Source organism: Salvelinus fontinalis, chromosome 17 (assembly GCF_029448725.1).
Source record: "Salvelinus fontinalis isolate EN_2023a chromosome 17, ASM2944872v1, whole genome shotgun sequence".
NCBI lineage: Eukaryota > Metazoa > Chordata > Actinopteri > Salmoniformes > Salmonidae > Salvelinus > Salvelinus fontinalis.
The window spans coordinates 8,314,506-8,332,020 of NC_074681.1; the positions used below are offsets into that span (position 1 = coordinate 8,314,506).

Sequence of the window (17,515 nt, forward strand, 5' to 3'; positions counted from 1 at the left end):
GGTTTATCATGAACTGGTTTAGTATAGAGGTTTATCAGAACTGGTTTAATATAGAGGTTTATCAGAACTGGTTTAGTATAGAGGTTTATCATGAACTGGTTTAGTATAGAGGTTTATCAGAACTGGTTTAATATAGAGGTTTATCAGAACTGGTTTAGTAAAGAGGTTTAGTATAGAGGTTTATCAGAACTGGTTTAGTATAGAGGTTTATCATGAACTGGTTTAGTATAGAGGTTTATCAGAACTGGTTTAGTATAGAGGTTTATCAGAACTGGTTTAGTATAGAGGTTTAGTATAGAGGTTTATCATGAACTGGTTTAGTATAGAGGTTTAGTATAGAGGTTTAGTATAGAGGTTTAGTATGAACTGGTTTAGTATAGAGGTTTATCATGAACTGGTTTAGTATAGAGGTTTATCAGAACTGGTTTAGTATAGAGGTTTAGTATAGAGGTTTAGTATAGAGGTTTAGTATAGAGGTTTAGTATAGAGGTTTATCAGAACTGGTTTAGTATAGAGGTTTATCATGAACTGGTTTAGTATAGAGGTTTATCATGAACTGGTTTAGTATAGAGGTTTATCAGAACTGGTTTAGTATAGAGGTTTATCATGAACTGGTTTAGTATAGAGGTTTATCGTGAACTGGTTTAGTATAAAGGTTTATCATGAACTGGTTTAGTATAGAGGTTTATCATGAACTGGTTTAGTATAGAGGTTTATCAGAACTGGTTTAGTATAGAGGTTTATCATGAACTGGTTTAGTATAGAGGTTTATCAGAACTGGTTTAGTATAGAGGTTTAGTATAGAGGTTTATCATGAACTGGTTTAGTATAGAGGTTTATCATAACTGGTTTAGTATAGAGGTTTAGTATAGAGGTTTATCATGAACTGGTTTAGTATAGAGGTTTATCATGAACTGGTTTAGTATAGAGGTTTATCAGAACTGGTTTAGTATAGAGGTTTAGTATAGAGGTTTATCATGAACTGGTTTAGTATAGAGGTTTATCATGAACTGGTTTAATATAGAGGTTTATCATGAACTGGTTTAGTATAGAGGTTTATCATGAACTGGTTTAGTATAGAGGTTTATCAGAACTGGTTTAGTATAGAGGTTTATCATGAACTGGTTTAGTATAGAGGTTTATCGTGAACTGGTTTAGTATAGAGGTTTATCATGAACTGGTTTAGTATAGAGGTTTATCATGAACTGGTTTAGTATAGAGGTTTATCAGAACTGGTTTAGTATAGAGGTTTATCATGAACTGGTTTAGTATAGAGGTTTATCATGAACTGGTTTAGTATAGAGGTTTATCATGAACTGGTTTAGTATAGAGGTTTATCAGAACTGGTTTAGTATAGAGGTTTATCAGAACTGGTTTAGTATAGAGGTTTAGTATAGAGGTTTATCATGAACTGGTTTAGTATAGAGGTTTATCATGAACTGGTTTAATATAGAGGTTTATCATGAACTGGTTTAGTATAGAGGTTTATCATGAACTGGTTTAGTATAGAGGTTTATCAGAACTGGTTTAGTATAGAGGTTTATCATGAACTGGTTTAGTATAGAGGTTTATCATGAACTGGTTTAGTATAGAGGTTAATATGGAGGTTAATATGGAGGTTTACTATGGACATTCTTGTTAAAATTCGAAATTAAAAAGGCACTCAGACTGCTTCGTTAATAAACTGATAATAAAATGTTTACTACCGACACAATTCAATTACTTTCTGAATAAAGCAGTGGGCAAAGGATTTTTGTTTTTGCCAACATTAGACCAAGTCTCAGGGGTTTGGGTTTGGTTTAGGGTCAGAGTCAGAACCCCAGGTGTAGCGTACCGTGGTTCTGGTGCCTGATGCAGCCCGTGAGGATGGAGAGGAAGGTCGCTCGCCGGTCCTCCTGGGGGAAGCTGAAGTACACGTCTCGTCTGTAGGGCAGTCTGAGGTACACAGGGAACTGACCAGAAGGTACCACTACCATGGGGGGAGATGTCTCCTCCTTCAAACCTATAGTACAACACACAGACACAGGGTCAGGGGTCAGGGGTCAGGGCAGTCTGAGGTAGACAGGGAACTGACCAGAAGGTACCACTACCATGGGGGGAGACGTCTCCTCCTTCAAACCTATAGTACAACACACAGACACAGGGTCAGGGGTCAGGGGTCAGGGCAGTCTGAGGTAGACAGGGAACTGACCAGAAGGTACCACTACCATGGGGGGGGAGACGTCTCCTCCTTCAAACCTATAGTACAACACACAGGGTCAGGGGTCAGGGCAGTCTGAGGTACACAGGGAACTGACCAGAAGGTACCACTACCATGGGGGGGGGGAGACGTCTCCTTCTTCAAACCTATAGTACAACATGCATAGACATACAATTAACTGATTGATTGAACTGCTGCATTTCCCCCCCCCCCCCTGTCTCCCAGTCTCCATGTTTCTATTTCAACAGTTGTATGCCTCTGTGTTTCAAGAGTCGGATGTATCTCTTTAGGGGTTGACCAGACTCTCACATTTAGGGTCGGGGAAGGCCTTGTCCACCAGTGCTGTGTACTTCTCCTCGGACGTCAGAACTACGCCCCCTGTTGGTAGGAGTCTCTGTCTGGCCGGAACACCTTTAGCGAAGCTCTGTGGAGGGACAAATACAACAACCAATTTACCAAACATCAGAGGAATGTGACTGACTATGTGTTAGCCCCGCTGAGCTAAAGCCAAGGCATTGCCTTAGAAAGCTAACACAACTCTTTAGGTCTCAGGTGAGGGTAATCCATCACCCGGCCTGGGGATCATTCTCCATTACATATGGTCATGCTAAGTCATATAATGTTGTGCATGGTCATGTACGGTCGGTTGTATGTTGGTATGGTATTGGTTTACCTCCTGGTTGTCATGATACTCCAGGCTGTGATTGGCTCTCATCACCACAAACCTCTCCTTCCACTTCCCGGTGTCGTCATAGTGCAGAACACTGTCCTGATACAGCACTTCCTCTGGCCTAAGGGGCTCCTACAGGAGAGATGCAGGAGGAGGAGTGAGTGTGTGTGTGTGTGTGTGTGTGTGTGTGTGTGTGTGTGTGTGTGTGTGTGTGTGTGTGTGTGTGTGTGTGTGTGTGTGTGTGTGTGTGTGTGTGTGTGTGTGTGTGTGATAAAACTATACTAAATATATTAATATGTCACCTAATAATTGATTAAAATACACTGTTATGCAATGAAGGTCTACAGTAGCCTCAACAGCACTCTGTAGGGTAGCACCATGGTGTAGCCAGAGGACAGCTAGCTTCCCTCCTGTTATGTAATGAAGGTCTACAGTAGCCTCAACAGGGCAGCACCATGGTGTAGCCAGAGGACAGCTAGCTTCCCTCCTGTTATGTAATGGTCTACAGTAGCCTCAACAGCACTCTGTAGGGCAGCACCATGGTGTAGCCAGAGGACAGCTAGCTTCCCTCCTGTTATGTAATGGTCTACAGTAGCCTCTACAGCACTCTGTAGGGCAGTACCATGGTGTAGCCGGAGGACAGCTAGCTTCCCTCCTGTTATGTAATGAAGGTCTACAGTAGCCTCAACAGGGCAGCACCATGGTGTAGCCAGAGGACAGCTAGCTTCCCTCCTGTTATGTAATGGAGGTCTACAGTAGCCTCAACAGCACTCTGTAGGGCAGCACCATGGTGTAGCCAGAGGACAGCTAGTTTCCCTCCTGTTATGTAATGAAGGTCTACAGTAGCCTCAACAGCACTCTGTAGGGCAGCACCATGGTGTAGCCAGAGGACAGCTAGCTTCCTTCCTGTTATGTAATGAAGGTCTACAGTAGCCTCAACAGCACTCTGTAGGGCAGCACCATGGTGTAGTCAGAGGACAGCTAGCTTCCCTCCTGTTATGTAATGAAGGTCTACAGTAGCCTCAACAGCACTCTGTAGGGCAGCACCATGGTGTAGTCAGAGGACAGCTAGCTTCCGTCCTCCTCTGGCTACATTGACTTCAATACAAAACCTAGGAGGCTCGTAGGCCTCACCCTCTTCAATAGACATACATGGTAATTATGACCACTTTCGGAGGACGTCCTCCAACCAATCGCAGCTTTTGCAGTATGAACTGACATGTTGTCCATGCAACCTTAGAATTAGGATCAGAGAACGAGTTGTATTGTGATTGTGCCACAGAGCATTATGGGGGTTCTACGTGTTGAGAGGCTTGATGACATTGTTAGATATGAGTGAAGAGTGATAGTTGAGATTTTTGGGATATTACAGAATTCAAATTATTATTTTTTAATTACAGGAGACATAGGAGGTATATTATAAATTGTTTTCTTGGTTTTAGAATTACATTTTTGTGTCCAGTTAGTGCAATTTATTTCAAATGTGCCTTGCTAACTTCAGTAGCTAGCAGCACGAGTGTGATGTTTTCTCCTTCAGAATGGTTTATTTTTATTGTTTTATTTAACCTTTAATTAACAAGTCAGTTAAGAACAAATTCTTATTTTCAATGACGGCCTACCAAAAGGCAAAAGGCCTCCTGCGGGGACGGGGGCTGGAATAAAAATAAATAAAATATAGGATAAAACACATCACGATAAGAGAGACACCGCAACACTACGTAAAGAGAGACCTAAGACAACAACATAGCAAGGCAGCAACACAACATGACAACACAGCATGGTAGCAACACATGACAACACAGCATGGTAGCAACACATGACAACACAGCATGGTAGCAACACATGACAACACAGCATGGTAGCAACACATGACAACACAGCATGGTAGTGTAACAGTATAACTTTAAACCGTCCCCTCGCCCCGACACGGGCGCGAACCAGGGACCCTCTGCACACATCAACAACGGTCGCCCACGAAGCACAGTCGTTACCCATCGCTCCACAAAAGCCGCGGCCCTTGCAAAGCAAGGGGCAACACTACTTAAGTCTCAGAGCAAGTGACGTAACTGATTGAAATGCTACTAGCGCGTACCCGCTAACTAGCTAGCCATTTCACATCCGTTACACTCACCCCCCTTTCAACCTCCTCCTTTTCCGCAGCAACCAGTGATCCGGGTCACGGCACCAATGTAACAGTATAACTTTAAACCGTCCCCTCGCCCCGACACGGGCGCGAACCAGGGACCCTCTGCACACATCAACAACGGTCGCCCACGAAGCACAGTCGTTACCCATCGCTCCACAAAAGCCGCGGCCCTTGCAAAGCAAGGGGCAACACTACTTAAGTCTCAGAGCAAGTGACGTAACTGATTGAAATGCTACTAGCGCGTACCCGCTAACTAGCTAGCCATTTCACATCCGTTACACTAGCAACACATGACAACACAGCATGGTAGCAACATGCTAGCAACACAACATGACAACAACATGGTAGCACCACAACATGGTAGCACCACAACATGGTAGCAACACAACATGGTAGCAACACAACATGGTAGCAACACAACATGACAACAACATGGTAGCAACATGGTAGCAACACAACATGGTAGCAACACATGACAACACAGCATGGTACCAACACATGACAACACAGCATGGTAGCAACACATGACAACACAGCATGGTAGCAACATGGGAGCAACACAACATGACAACAACATGGTAGCACCACAACATGGTAGCACCACAACATGGTAGCAACACAACATGGTAGCAACACAACATGACAACAACATGGTAGCAACACAACATGGCAACAACATGGTAGCAACACAACATGGCAACAACATGGTAGCAACACAACATGACAACAACATGGTAGCAACACAACATGACAACAACATGGTAGCAACACAACATGACAACAACATGGGAGCAACACAACATGACAACAACATGGTAGCACCACAACATGGTAGCACCACAACATGGTAGCAACACAACATGGTAGCAACACAACATGGTAGCAACACAACATGACAACAACATGGTAGCAACACAACATGGTAGCAACACAACATGGTAGCAACACAACATGGCAACAACATGGTAGCAACACAACATGGCAACAACATGGTAGCAACACAACATGACAACAACATGGTAGCAACACAACATGACAACAACATGGTAGCAACACAACATGACAACAACATGGTAGCAACACAACATGACAACAACATGGTAGCAACACAACATAACAACAACATGGTAGCAACACAACATGACAACAACATGGTAGCAACACAACATGACAACAACATGGTAGCAACACAACATGACAACAACATGGTAGCAACACAACATGGCAACAACATGGTAGCAACACAACATGGTAGCAACACAACATGACAACAACATGGTAGCAACACAACATGGTAGCAACACAACATGGCAACAACATGGTAGCAACACAACATGGCAACAACATGGTAGCAACACAACATGGTAGCAACACAACATGGTAGCAGCACAAAACATGGTACACACATTATTGGGCACAGACAACAGCACAAAGTGCAAGAAGGTGAAGACAACAATACATCACACAAAGCAGCCACAACTGTCAGTAAGAGTGTCCATGATTGAGTCTTTGAATGAAGAGATTGAGATTAAAGTGTCCAGTTTGAGTGTTTGTTTCAGCTCGTTCCAGTCACTAGCTGCAGCGAACTGAAAAGAGGAGTGACCCAGGGATGTGTGTGCTTTGGGGACCTTTAACAGAATGTGACTGGCAGAACGGTTGTTGTATGTGGAGGATGAGGGCTGCAGTAGATATCTCAGATATGGGGGAGTGAGGCCTAAGAGGGTTTTATAAATAAGCATCAACCAGTGGGTCTTGCAACGGGTATACAGAGATGACCAGTTTACAGAGGAGTATAGAGTGCAGTGATGTGTCCTATAAGGAGCATTGGTGACAAATCTGATGGCCGAATGGTAAAGAACATCTAGCCGCTCGAGAGCACCCTTACCTGCCGATCTATAAATTATGTCTCCGTAATCTAGCATGGGTAGGATGGTCATCTGAATCAGGGTTAGTTTGGCAGCTGGGGTGAAAGAGGAGCGATTACGATAGAGGAAACCAAGTCTAGATTTAACTTTAGCCTGCAGCTTTGATACATACTGAGAGAAGGACAGTGTACCGTCTAGCCATACTCCCAAGTACTTGTATGAGGTGACTACCTCAAGCTCTAAACCCTCAGAGGTAGTAATCACACCGGTGGGAAGAGGGGCATTCTTCTTACCAAAACAAGCTTGTTGGACACTAAGACGCTTTGTTGTAGAGCATTTAGCACAGGGGCCAGCTGAGTATAAGACTGTATCATCTAAAAATAAATGGATGAGTGAGCTTCCTAATCTATGTTGTTGATGTAAATTGAGCCTTGGGGTTCTGACTTTATACACTGCACTCTTTGAGAGAGGTAGTAAGCAAACCAGGCCAAAGACCCCTCAGAGACACCAATACTCCTTAGCCGGCCCACTAGATTGGAATGGTCTACTGTATCAAAAGCTTTGGCCAAGTCAATAAAAATAGCAGTACAACATTGCTTAGAATCAAGGGCAATGGTGACATCATTGAGGACCTTTAAGGTTGCAGTGACACATCCATAACCTGAGCTGAAACCAGATTGCATACCAGAGAGAATACTATAGACATCAAGAAAGCCAGTCAGTTGATTACGGACAAGTTTTTCCAACACTTTTGATAAACAGGGCAAAATAGAAATAGGCCTATAACAGTTAGGATCAGCTTGATCTCCCCCTTTAAATAAAGGACGAACCGTGGCTGCCTTCCAATCAATGAGAACCTCCCCAGAGAGGAGAGACAGGTTAAACAGGTCAGAGATAGGCTTGGTGATGATAGGGGCAGCAACCTTAAAGAAGAAAGGGTCTAAAACCCTAGTCATTGGCATATGGGGGAGGGAATGCTGGCTTCTGGAGGGAGATGCTGTAGGAATGCTCAACCGGTGTCGCTCAATCAGCCGACAGAAACTTTCAACCGGTTTTCCCCATTAAGCAGCGAGTCGGAGTCTGAGGCCGAGTCTTCTCTTGTCTCTACTCCTCCCGCTACGGGGTCTGAGACGTCGAAGCTTCCCACCATTAGCTCTGACAAATTGAAAACCCTAGTCATTGGCGACTCCATTACCCGCAGTATTAGACTTAAAACGAATCACCCAGCGATCATACATTGTTTACCAGGGGGCAGGGATACCGACGTTAAGTCTAATCTGAAGATGGTGCTGGCTAAAGATAAAACTGGCGAGTGTAGAGAGTATAGAGATATTGTTATCCACGTTGGCACCAACGATGTTAGGATGAAACAGTCAGAGGTCACCAAGCGCAATGTAGCTTCAGCGTGTAAATCAACTAGAAAGATGTGTCGGCATCGAGTAATTGTCTCTGGCCCCCTCCCAGTTAGTGGGAGTGATGAGCTCTACAGCAGAGTCTCACAACTCAATCGCTGGTTGAAAACTGTTTTCTGCCCCTCCCAAAAGATAGAATTTGTAGATAATTGGTTCTCTTTCTGGGACTCACCCACAAACAGGACCAAGACTGACCTGCTGAGGCGTGACGGACTCCATCCTAGCTGGAGGGGTGCTCTCATCTTATCTACGAACATAGACAGGGCTCTAACTCCTCTAGCTCCACAATGAAATAGGGTGCAGGCCAGGCAGGAGGCTGTTAGCCAGCTTCTAGTCATGAAATTTATGCAGCCTACTCAATCACTTTTTATATCTACTGTTTACAGGCTTCCTGGGCCTTATACAGCGTTCCTCACTGAGTTCCATGAATTCCTATCGGACCTTGAAGTCATGGCAGATAATATTCACATTTTTGGTAACTTTAATATTCACATGGAAAAGTCCACAGACCCACTCCAAAAGGCTTTCGGAGCCATCATCGACTCAGTGGGTTTTGTCCAACATGTCTCCGGATCTACTCACTACCACAGTCATACTCTGGACCTAGTTTTGTCCCATGGAATAAATGTTGTGGATCTTAATGTTTTTCCTCATAATCCTGGACTATCGGACCACCTTTCTTATTACGTTTGCAATCACATCAAATAATCTGCTCAGACCTAAACCAAGGATCATCAAAAGCCGTATTATAAATTCTCGGACAACCCAAAGATTTCTAGATGACCTTCTAGACTCCCTCCACCCACCCAAGGACGTCAGAGTACAAACATCGGTTAACCACCTAACTGAGGAACTCAATTTAACCTTGCTGTAACGGTGGTCCTCCTCCTCTTCATCCGAAGAGGAGGAGTAGTGATGGAACCAAGGCGCAGCGGATTGTGAAGACATGATTTATTAAAGAAAACACGAAAACACGAACTTACAATAAAACTAACAAAACAACAAACGGTGTAGACAGACCTGGACGACGAACTCACATAAACACGAAGAACGCACGAACAGGGAAAATAGCCTACACATAAAATGACGATGAACAAACAAACCGAACAGTCCCGTATGGTGCGACAAACACTGACACAGGAGACAACCACCCACAACGAACACTGTGAAACAACCTACCTAAATATGACTCTTAATTAGAGGAACGCCAAACACCTGCCTCTAATTAAGAGCCATACCAGGCAACCCATAAACCAACATAGAAACAGACAACATAGAATGCCCACCCAAACTCACGTCCTGACCAACTAACACATACAACAAACTAACAGAAATAGGTCAGGAACGTGACATAACCCCCCCCCATAAGGTGCGAACTCCGGGCGCACCAGCACAAAGTCTAGGGGAGGGTCTGGGTGGGCATCTGACCACGGTGGTGGCTCAGGCTCAGGGCGAGGTCCCCACCCCACCATAGTCAATCCCAGCTTACATTTCCCCCTACAAATGACCACCCTCATCTTACATCCACTAAATCTTTTAGGTAACATCGACACCAGGGGCAGCACCGGGATAGAGGGATAGCTCAGGACAGAGGGATAGCTCAGGACAGAGGGATAGCTGAGGATAGCGAGGTAACTCAGTATAGAGAGGTAGCTCAGGATAGAGGGGCAACTCCGGACTGAAAGGCAGCTCCGGACAGAGAGACAGCTCTGGACTGAGGGGCAGTTCTGAATAAATAGCCGCTCTGGGCTGAGGGACAGCTCATGACTGGCTGACGACTCTGGATGCTCATGGCTGGCTGACGGCTCTGGACGCTCATGGCTGGCTGACGGCTCTGGACGCTCATGGCTGGCTGACGGCTCTGGACGCTCATGGCTGGCTGACGGCTCTGGACGCTCATGGCTGGCTGACGGCTCTGGACGCTCATGGCTGGCTGACGGCTCTGGACGCTCATGGCTCACTGACGGCTCTGGCAGATCCTGTCTGGTTGGCGGCTCTGGCAGATCCTGTCTGGTTGGCGGCTCTGGCAGATCCTGTCTGGTTGGTGGCTCTGGCAGATCCTGTCTGGTTGGCGGCTCTGGCAGATCCTGACTGACGACTGGCTCTAGCGGCTCCTGACTGACTATCGGCTCTGACGGCTCGGGACAGACGGGCGGCTCTAATGGCTCGGGACAGACGGATGGCTCAGACGGCGCTGGGGAGACGGATGGCTCAGACGGCGCTGGGGAGACGGATGGCTCAGACGGCGCTGGGAAGACGGATGGCTCAGATGGCGCTGCGGAGACGGATGGCTCAGATGGCGCTGCGGAGACGAATGGCTCAGACTGCTCCTGTCTGGCGGAAGGCTTTGGCTGCTCCTGTCTGGCGGAAGGCTCTGTAGGCTCATGGCAGACGGGCAGCTTTGCAGGCTCATGGCAGACAGGCAGTTCATGCGCCGTTGGGCAGACGGCAGACTCTGGCCGGCTGAGACGCACTGTAGGCCTGGTGCGTGGTGCCGGAACTGGAGGCACCGGACTGGGGACACGCACTTCAAGCCTAGTGCGGGGAGCAGGGACAGGGCACACTGGACTCTCAAAGCGTGCTATATTCCTGGTGCGTGGTACCGGCACTGGTGGCACCGGGCTGAGTGCACGCACATCAGGACGAGTACGGGGAGAAGGAACAGTGTGTACAGGGCTCTGGAGATGCACAGGTGGCTTAGTGCGTGGTGCCGGAACTGGAGGCACCGGGCTGGAGACACGCACCATAGAGAGAGTGCGTGGAGGAGGAACAGGGCTCTGGAAACGCACTGGAAGCCTGGTGCGTGGTGTAGGCACTGGTGGTACTGGGCTGGGGCGGGGAGGTAGTGCCGGAAATACCGGACCGTGCAGGCGTACTGGCTCCCTTGAGCACCGAGCCTGCCCAACCTTACCTGGTTGAATGCTCCCCGTCGCCCGACCAGTGCGGGGAGGTGGAATAACCCGCACCGGGCTATGTAGGCGAACCGGGGACACCATGCGTAAGGCTGGTGCCATGTAAGCCTTCATGACATTTGGCTCAATGCCCAATCTAGCCCTACCAGTGCTGGGAGGTGGAATAACCCGCACTGGGCTATGCACACGTACAGGGAACACCGTGCGCTCTACTGCGTAACACGGTGTCTGCCCGTACTCCCGCTCTCCACGGTTAGCCTGGTAAGTGGGCGCAGGTCTCCTACCTGCCCTTGGCCCACTACCTCTTAACCCCCCCCCAAGAAATTTTTGGGTGGTACTCACGGGCTTTTCGGGCTTCCGTGCAAGACGCGTCCCCTCATAATGCCGGTTTTAGGCTTGATTCTCCGGTCTCCAGCCTTGCTTCCTTGCTGCCTCCTCATATCGCCGCCTCTCTACTCTCGCTGCCTCCAGCTCAGCTTTAGGGCGGCGATATCCCCCTGGTTGAGCCCAAGGACCTTTTCGATCCAGCTCGTCCTCCCAAGTCCAGTAGTCCTGTGTATAATCCCGCTCGAACATCCGCTGCTTGGTTCTGGAGATTTGGTGGGTGGTTCTGTAACGGTGGTCCTCCTCCTCTTCATCCGAAGAGGAGGAGTAGTGATGGAACCAAGGCGCAGCGGATTGTGAAGACATGATTTATTAAAGAAAACACGAAAACACGAACTTACAATAAAACTAACAAAACAACAAACGGTGTAGACAGACCTGGACGACGAACTCACATAAACACGAAGAACGCACGAACAGGGAAAATAGCCTACACATAAAATGACGATGAACAAACAAACCGAACAGTCCCGTATGGTGCGACAAACACTGACACAGGAGACAACCACCCACAACGAACACTGTGAAACAACCTACCTAAATATGACTCTTAATTAGAGGAACGCCAAACACCTGCCTCTAATTAAGAGCCATACCAGGCAACCCATAAACCAACATAGAAACAGACAACATAGAATGCCCACCCAAACTCACGTCCTGACCAACTAACACATACAACAAACTAACAGAAATAGTTCAGGAACGTGACACTTGCGCAATACCCTAGATGCAGTTGCACCCCTAAAAACCAAAAACATTTGTCATAAGAAACTAGCTCCCTGGTATACAAAAAACCCGAGCTCTGAAGCAAGCTTCCAGAAAATTGGAACGGAAATGGCACTACACCAAACTGGAAGTCTTCCGACTAGCTTGGAAAGACAGTACCGTGCAGTATCGAAGAGCCCTCACTGCTGCTCGATCATCCTATTTTTCCAACTTAATTGAGGAAAATAAGAACAATCCAAAGTTTATTTTTGATACTGTCGCAAAGCTAACTAAAAAGCAGCATTCCCCAAGAGAGGATGGCTTTCACTTCAGCAGTAATAAATTCATGAACTTCTTTTGATGAAAAGATCAAAGTTCATGATCATTAGAAAGCTCAGTTGTTCTGAGTCTGCATAACTCTGCCAGGACCTAGGATCAAGGGAAACGCTCAAGTTTTTCAAAACTATATCTCTTGACACGATGATGAAAATAATCATGGCCTCTAAACCTTCAAGCTGCATACTGGACCCTATTCCAACTAAACTACTTAAAGAGCTGCTTCCTGTGCTTGGCCATCCTATGTTGAATATAATAAACGGCCCACTATCCACTGGATGTGTACCAAACTCACTAAAAGTGGCAGTAATAAAGCCTCTCTTGAAAAAGCCAAACCTTGACCCAGAAAATATAAAAAACTAATCAGCCTATATCGAATCTCCCAATCCGCTCAAAATGTTTGGAAAAAGCAGTTGCACAGAAACTCACTGCCTTCCTGAAGACAAACAATGTATACGAAACGCTTCAGTCTAGTTTTAGGCCCCATCATAGCACTGAGACTGCACTTGTGAAGGTGGTAAATGACCTTTTAATGGCGTCAGGCCGAGGCTCTGCATCTGCCCTCGTGCTCCTAGACCTTAGTGTTGCCTTTGACACCATCGATCACCACATTCTTTTGGAGAGATTGGAAACCCAAATTGGTCTACACGGACAAGTTCTGGCCTAGTTTAGATCTTGTCTGTCGGAAAGATATCAGTTTGTCTCTGTGAATGGTTTGTCCTCTGACAAATCAACTGTAAATTTTGGTGTTCCTCAAGGTTCCGTTTTAGGACCACTATTGTTTTCACTAGCCGGCGCCGACAGAGATGGCCGCCTCGCTTCGCGTTCCTAGGAAACTATGCGGTTGTGGAATTGTTAGGTTAGATTACTCGTTGGTTATTACTGCATTGTCGGAACTAGAAGCACAAGCATTTCGCTACACTCGCATTAACATCTGCTAACCATGAGTATGTAAAGATTTGATTTGATTTGATTTGAGGAAGTGGAGGTCAGACAAAACAGAGATGCTTGTTCTAGATCCCAAGAACCAAAGAGATCTTCTGTTGAATCTGACAATTAATCTTGATGGTTGTAAAGTCGTCTCAAATAAAACTGTGAAGGACCTCGGCGTTACTCTGGACCCTGATCTCTCTTTTGACGAACATATCAAGCTTTTTTCCATCTACGTAACATTGCAAAAATCAGAAACTTTCTGTACAAAATTGATGCAGAGAAATTAATCCATGCTTGTCGCCACTTCTAGGTTAGACTACTGCAATGCTCTACTTTCCGGCTACCCGGATAAAGCACTAATTAAACTTCAGTTAGTGCTAAACACGGCTGCTAGAATCTTGACTACAACCAAAAAATGTGATCATATTACTCCAGTGCTAGTCTCTCTACACTGGCTTCCTGTTAAGGCTAGGGCTGATTTCAACGTTTTACTGCTAACCTACAAAGCGTTACATGGGCTTGCTCCTACCTATCTTTCTGATTTGGTCCTGCTGTACATACCTACACGTACGCTACGGTCACAAGACGCAGGCCTCCTAATTGTCCCTAGAATTTCTAAGCAAACAGCTGGAGGCAGGGCTTTCTCCTATAGATCTCCATTTTTATGGAACGGTCTGCCTACCCATGTGAGAGACGCAGACTCGGTCGCGACCTTTAAGTCTTTATTGAAGACTTATCTCTTCAGTAGGTCCTATGATTGAGTGTAGTCTGGCCCAGGGGTGTGAAGGTGAACGGAAAGGCACTGGAGCAACGAACAGCCCTTGCTGTCTCTGCCTGGCCGGTTCCCCTCTCTCCACTGGGATTCTCTGCCTCTAACCCTATTACAGGGGCTGAGTCACTGGCTTACTGGTGCTCTTCCATGCCGTCCCTAGGAGGGGTGCGTCACTTGAGTGGGTTGAGTCACTGACGTTGTCTTCCTGTCTGGGTTGGCACCCCCCCATGGGTTTGTGCCGTGGGGGAGATCTTCGTGGGCTATACTCGGCCTTGTCTCAGGATGGTAAGTTGGTGGTTGAAGATATCCCTCTAGTGGTGTGGGGGCTGTGCTTTGGCAAAGTGGTGAGGTTATATCCTGCCTGTTTGGCCCTGTCCGGGGGTATCGTCGGACGGGGCCACAGTGTATCCCGACCCCTCCTGTCTCAGCCTCCAGTATTTATGCTGTAATAGTTTATGTGTCAGGGGGCTAGGCTCTCTCTCTCTTTTTCTCCTCGGAGGACCTGAGCCGTAGGACCATGCCACAGGACTACCTGGCCTGATGACTCCATGCTGTCCCCAGTCCACCTGGTCGAGCTGTTTCAACTGTTCTGCCTGCGGCTATGGAACCCTGACCTGTCCACCGGACATGCTACCTGTCCCAGACCTGCTGTTTTCATCCTCTACAACCTCTGTGATTATTATTATTTAACCCTGCTGGTCATCTATGAACATTTGAACATCTTGGCCATGTTCTGTTATAATCTCCACCCGGCACAGCCAGAAGAGGACTGGCCACCCCTCATAGCCTGGTTCCTCTCTAGGTTTCTTCCTAGGTTTTGGCCTGTCTAGGGAGTTTTTCCTAGCCACCATGCTTCTATACCTGCTTGCTGTTTGGGGTTTTAGGCTGGGTTTCTGTACAGCACTTTGTGACATCAGCTGATGTAAGAAGGGGTTTATACAGTTGAAGTCAGATGTTTACATACACCTTAGCCAAATACATTTAATCTCAATTTTTCACAATTCCTGACATTTAATCCTAGTAAAAATTCCCTGTTTTAGGTCAGTTAGGATCACCAATTTATTTTAAGAATGTGAAATGTCAGAATAATAGTAGAGAGAATGATTTATTTCAGCTTTGATTTCTTTCATCACATTCCCAGTGGGTCAGAAGTTCACATATACTCGACCGTGTATTGATTTGCACTTTTCGCACCAAAATACGTTCATCTCTAGGAGACAGAACGCTCCTTCCTGAGCGGTATGACGGCTGCGTGGTCCCATGGTGTTTATACTTGCGTACTATTGTTTGTACAGATAAACGTGGTACCTTCAGGCGTTTGGAAGTTGCTCCCAAGGATGAACCAGACTTGTGGAGGTCTACAACTTTTTTTCTGAGGCCTTGGCTGATTTCTTTTGATTTTCCCATGATGTCAAGCAAAGAGGCACTGAGTTTGAAGGTAGGCCTTGTAATACATCCACAGTTACACCTCCAACTGACTCAGATGATGTCAATTAGCCTATCAGAAGCTTCTAAAGGCACAGTCAACTTAGTGTATGTAAACTTCTGACCCACTGGAATTGTGATACAGTGAATTATAAGTGAAATAATCTGTCTGAAAACTATTTTTGGAAAAATTACTTGTGTCATGCATAAAGTAGATGTCCTAACCGACTTGCCGAAACTATAGTTTGTTATCAAGACATTTGTGAAGTGGGTGAAAAACGAGTTTTAATTACTCCAACCTAAGTGTATGTAAACTTCCGACTTCAACTGTAAATACATTTGATTGATTGATTGATTCCTCTCCAAGCACTGTGAGGACCCTTATCAATTTCCTCTCATTACTGTATGTAGAGTCAATCACAAACACAATCACATTATTACACATCATTGATTTTCCTCCTCGCTGGGACTTAATCATTCTTAACTCTTTTGTCTAACTGAAGGATGTTGTCCTAGTTTTTTGTCTTCCCAGTCCAAATCCTGTCCTGGTCAAGCCTCTGAACACCTCAACTCATGCCTCATACCCTCATCCAATCCCTGCTGTGATTCCTTTCCAACACTGACTGTGTAAGTCTCATTCCCATAATATTCCCATAATATTGTACTATATGTTTTAGGTTAAAATAATTTGTCTCTGATGATTTTTGAAACACACTTTGTGGTCTCCGTGCCTATACCGTGGGTCTCCCATCCTCCTCAATTGCTCTATTCACCAGCCTTGGTGATAGATAACAGTCAGGACTGTAAGCCTGCTAGTAAACAGTCAGGGCTGTAAGCCTGCTAGTAAACAGTCAGGACTGTAAGCCTGCTAGTAAACGGTCAGGACTGTAAGCCTGCTAGTAAACAGTCAGGACTGTAAGCCTGCTAGTAAACAGTCAGGACTGTAAGCCTGCTAGTAAACAGTCAGGACTGTAAGCCTGCTAGTAAACAGTCAGGGCTGTAAGCCTGCTAGTAAACAGTCAGGGCTGTAAGCCTGCTAGTAAACGGTCAGGGCTGTAAGCCTGCTAGTAAACAGTCAGGACTGTAAGCCTGCTAGTAAACAGTCAGGGCTGTAAGCCTGCTAGTAAACAGTCAGGACTGTAAGCCTGCTAGTAAACAGTCAGGGCTGTAAGCCTGCTAGTAAACAGTCAGGACTGTAAGCCTGCTAGTAAACAGTCAGGGCTGTAAGCCTGCTAGTAAACAGTCAGGACTGTAAGCCTGCTAGTAAACAGTCAGGACTGTAAGCCTGCTAGTAAACAGTCAGGGCTGTAAGCCTGCTAGTAAACGGTCAGGGCTGTAAGCCTGCTAGTAAACGGTCAGGGCTGTAAGCCTGCTAGTAAACAGTCAGGACTGTAAGCCTGCTAGTAAAAAGTCAGGGCTGTAAGCCTGCTAGTGAACAGTCAGGACTGTAAGCCTGCTAGTAAACAGTCAGGGCTATAAGCCTGCTAGTAAACAGTCAGGGCTGTAAGCCTGCTAGTAAACAGTCAGGACTGTAAGCCTGGTAGTAAACAGTCAGGGCTGTAAGCCTGCTAGTAAACGGTCAGGGCTGTAAGCCTGCTAGTAAACAGTCAGGACTGTAAGCCTGCTAGTAAACAGTCAGGGCTGTAAGCCTGCTAGTAAACGGTCAGGGCTGTAAGCCTGCTAGTAAACAGTCAGGGCTGTAAGCCTGCTAGTAAACAGTCAGGGCTGTAAGCCTGCTAGTAAACAGTCAGGGCT

The 17,515-nt window shown here is 46.2% G+C and overlaps 1 protein-coding gene across 2 annotated transcripts in view; it reads right to left on the reverse strand.

Moving 5' to 3' along the window:
• The window catches only part of LOC129813670 (protein Niban 1-like), a 101,833-nt gene that overhangs the window by 46,266 nt on the left and 38,052 nt on the right, over positions 1–17,515 (reverse strand). For both annotated transcript variants that reach the window (XM_055866068.1, XM_055866067.1), the window contains exons 3-5: positions 2,874–3,002; positions 2,510–2,624; positions 1,835–2,002 (exon numbers count right to left, since the gene is read on the reverse strand). In XM_055866068.1, coding sequence (XP_055722043.1) covers positions 1,835–2,002; positions 2,510–2,624; positions 2,874–3,002 — 412 coding nt within the window. The remainder of the gene's footprint in view (positions 1–1,834; positions 2,003–2,509; positions 2,625–2,873; positions 3,003–17,515) is intronic.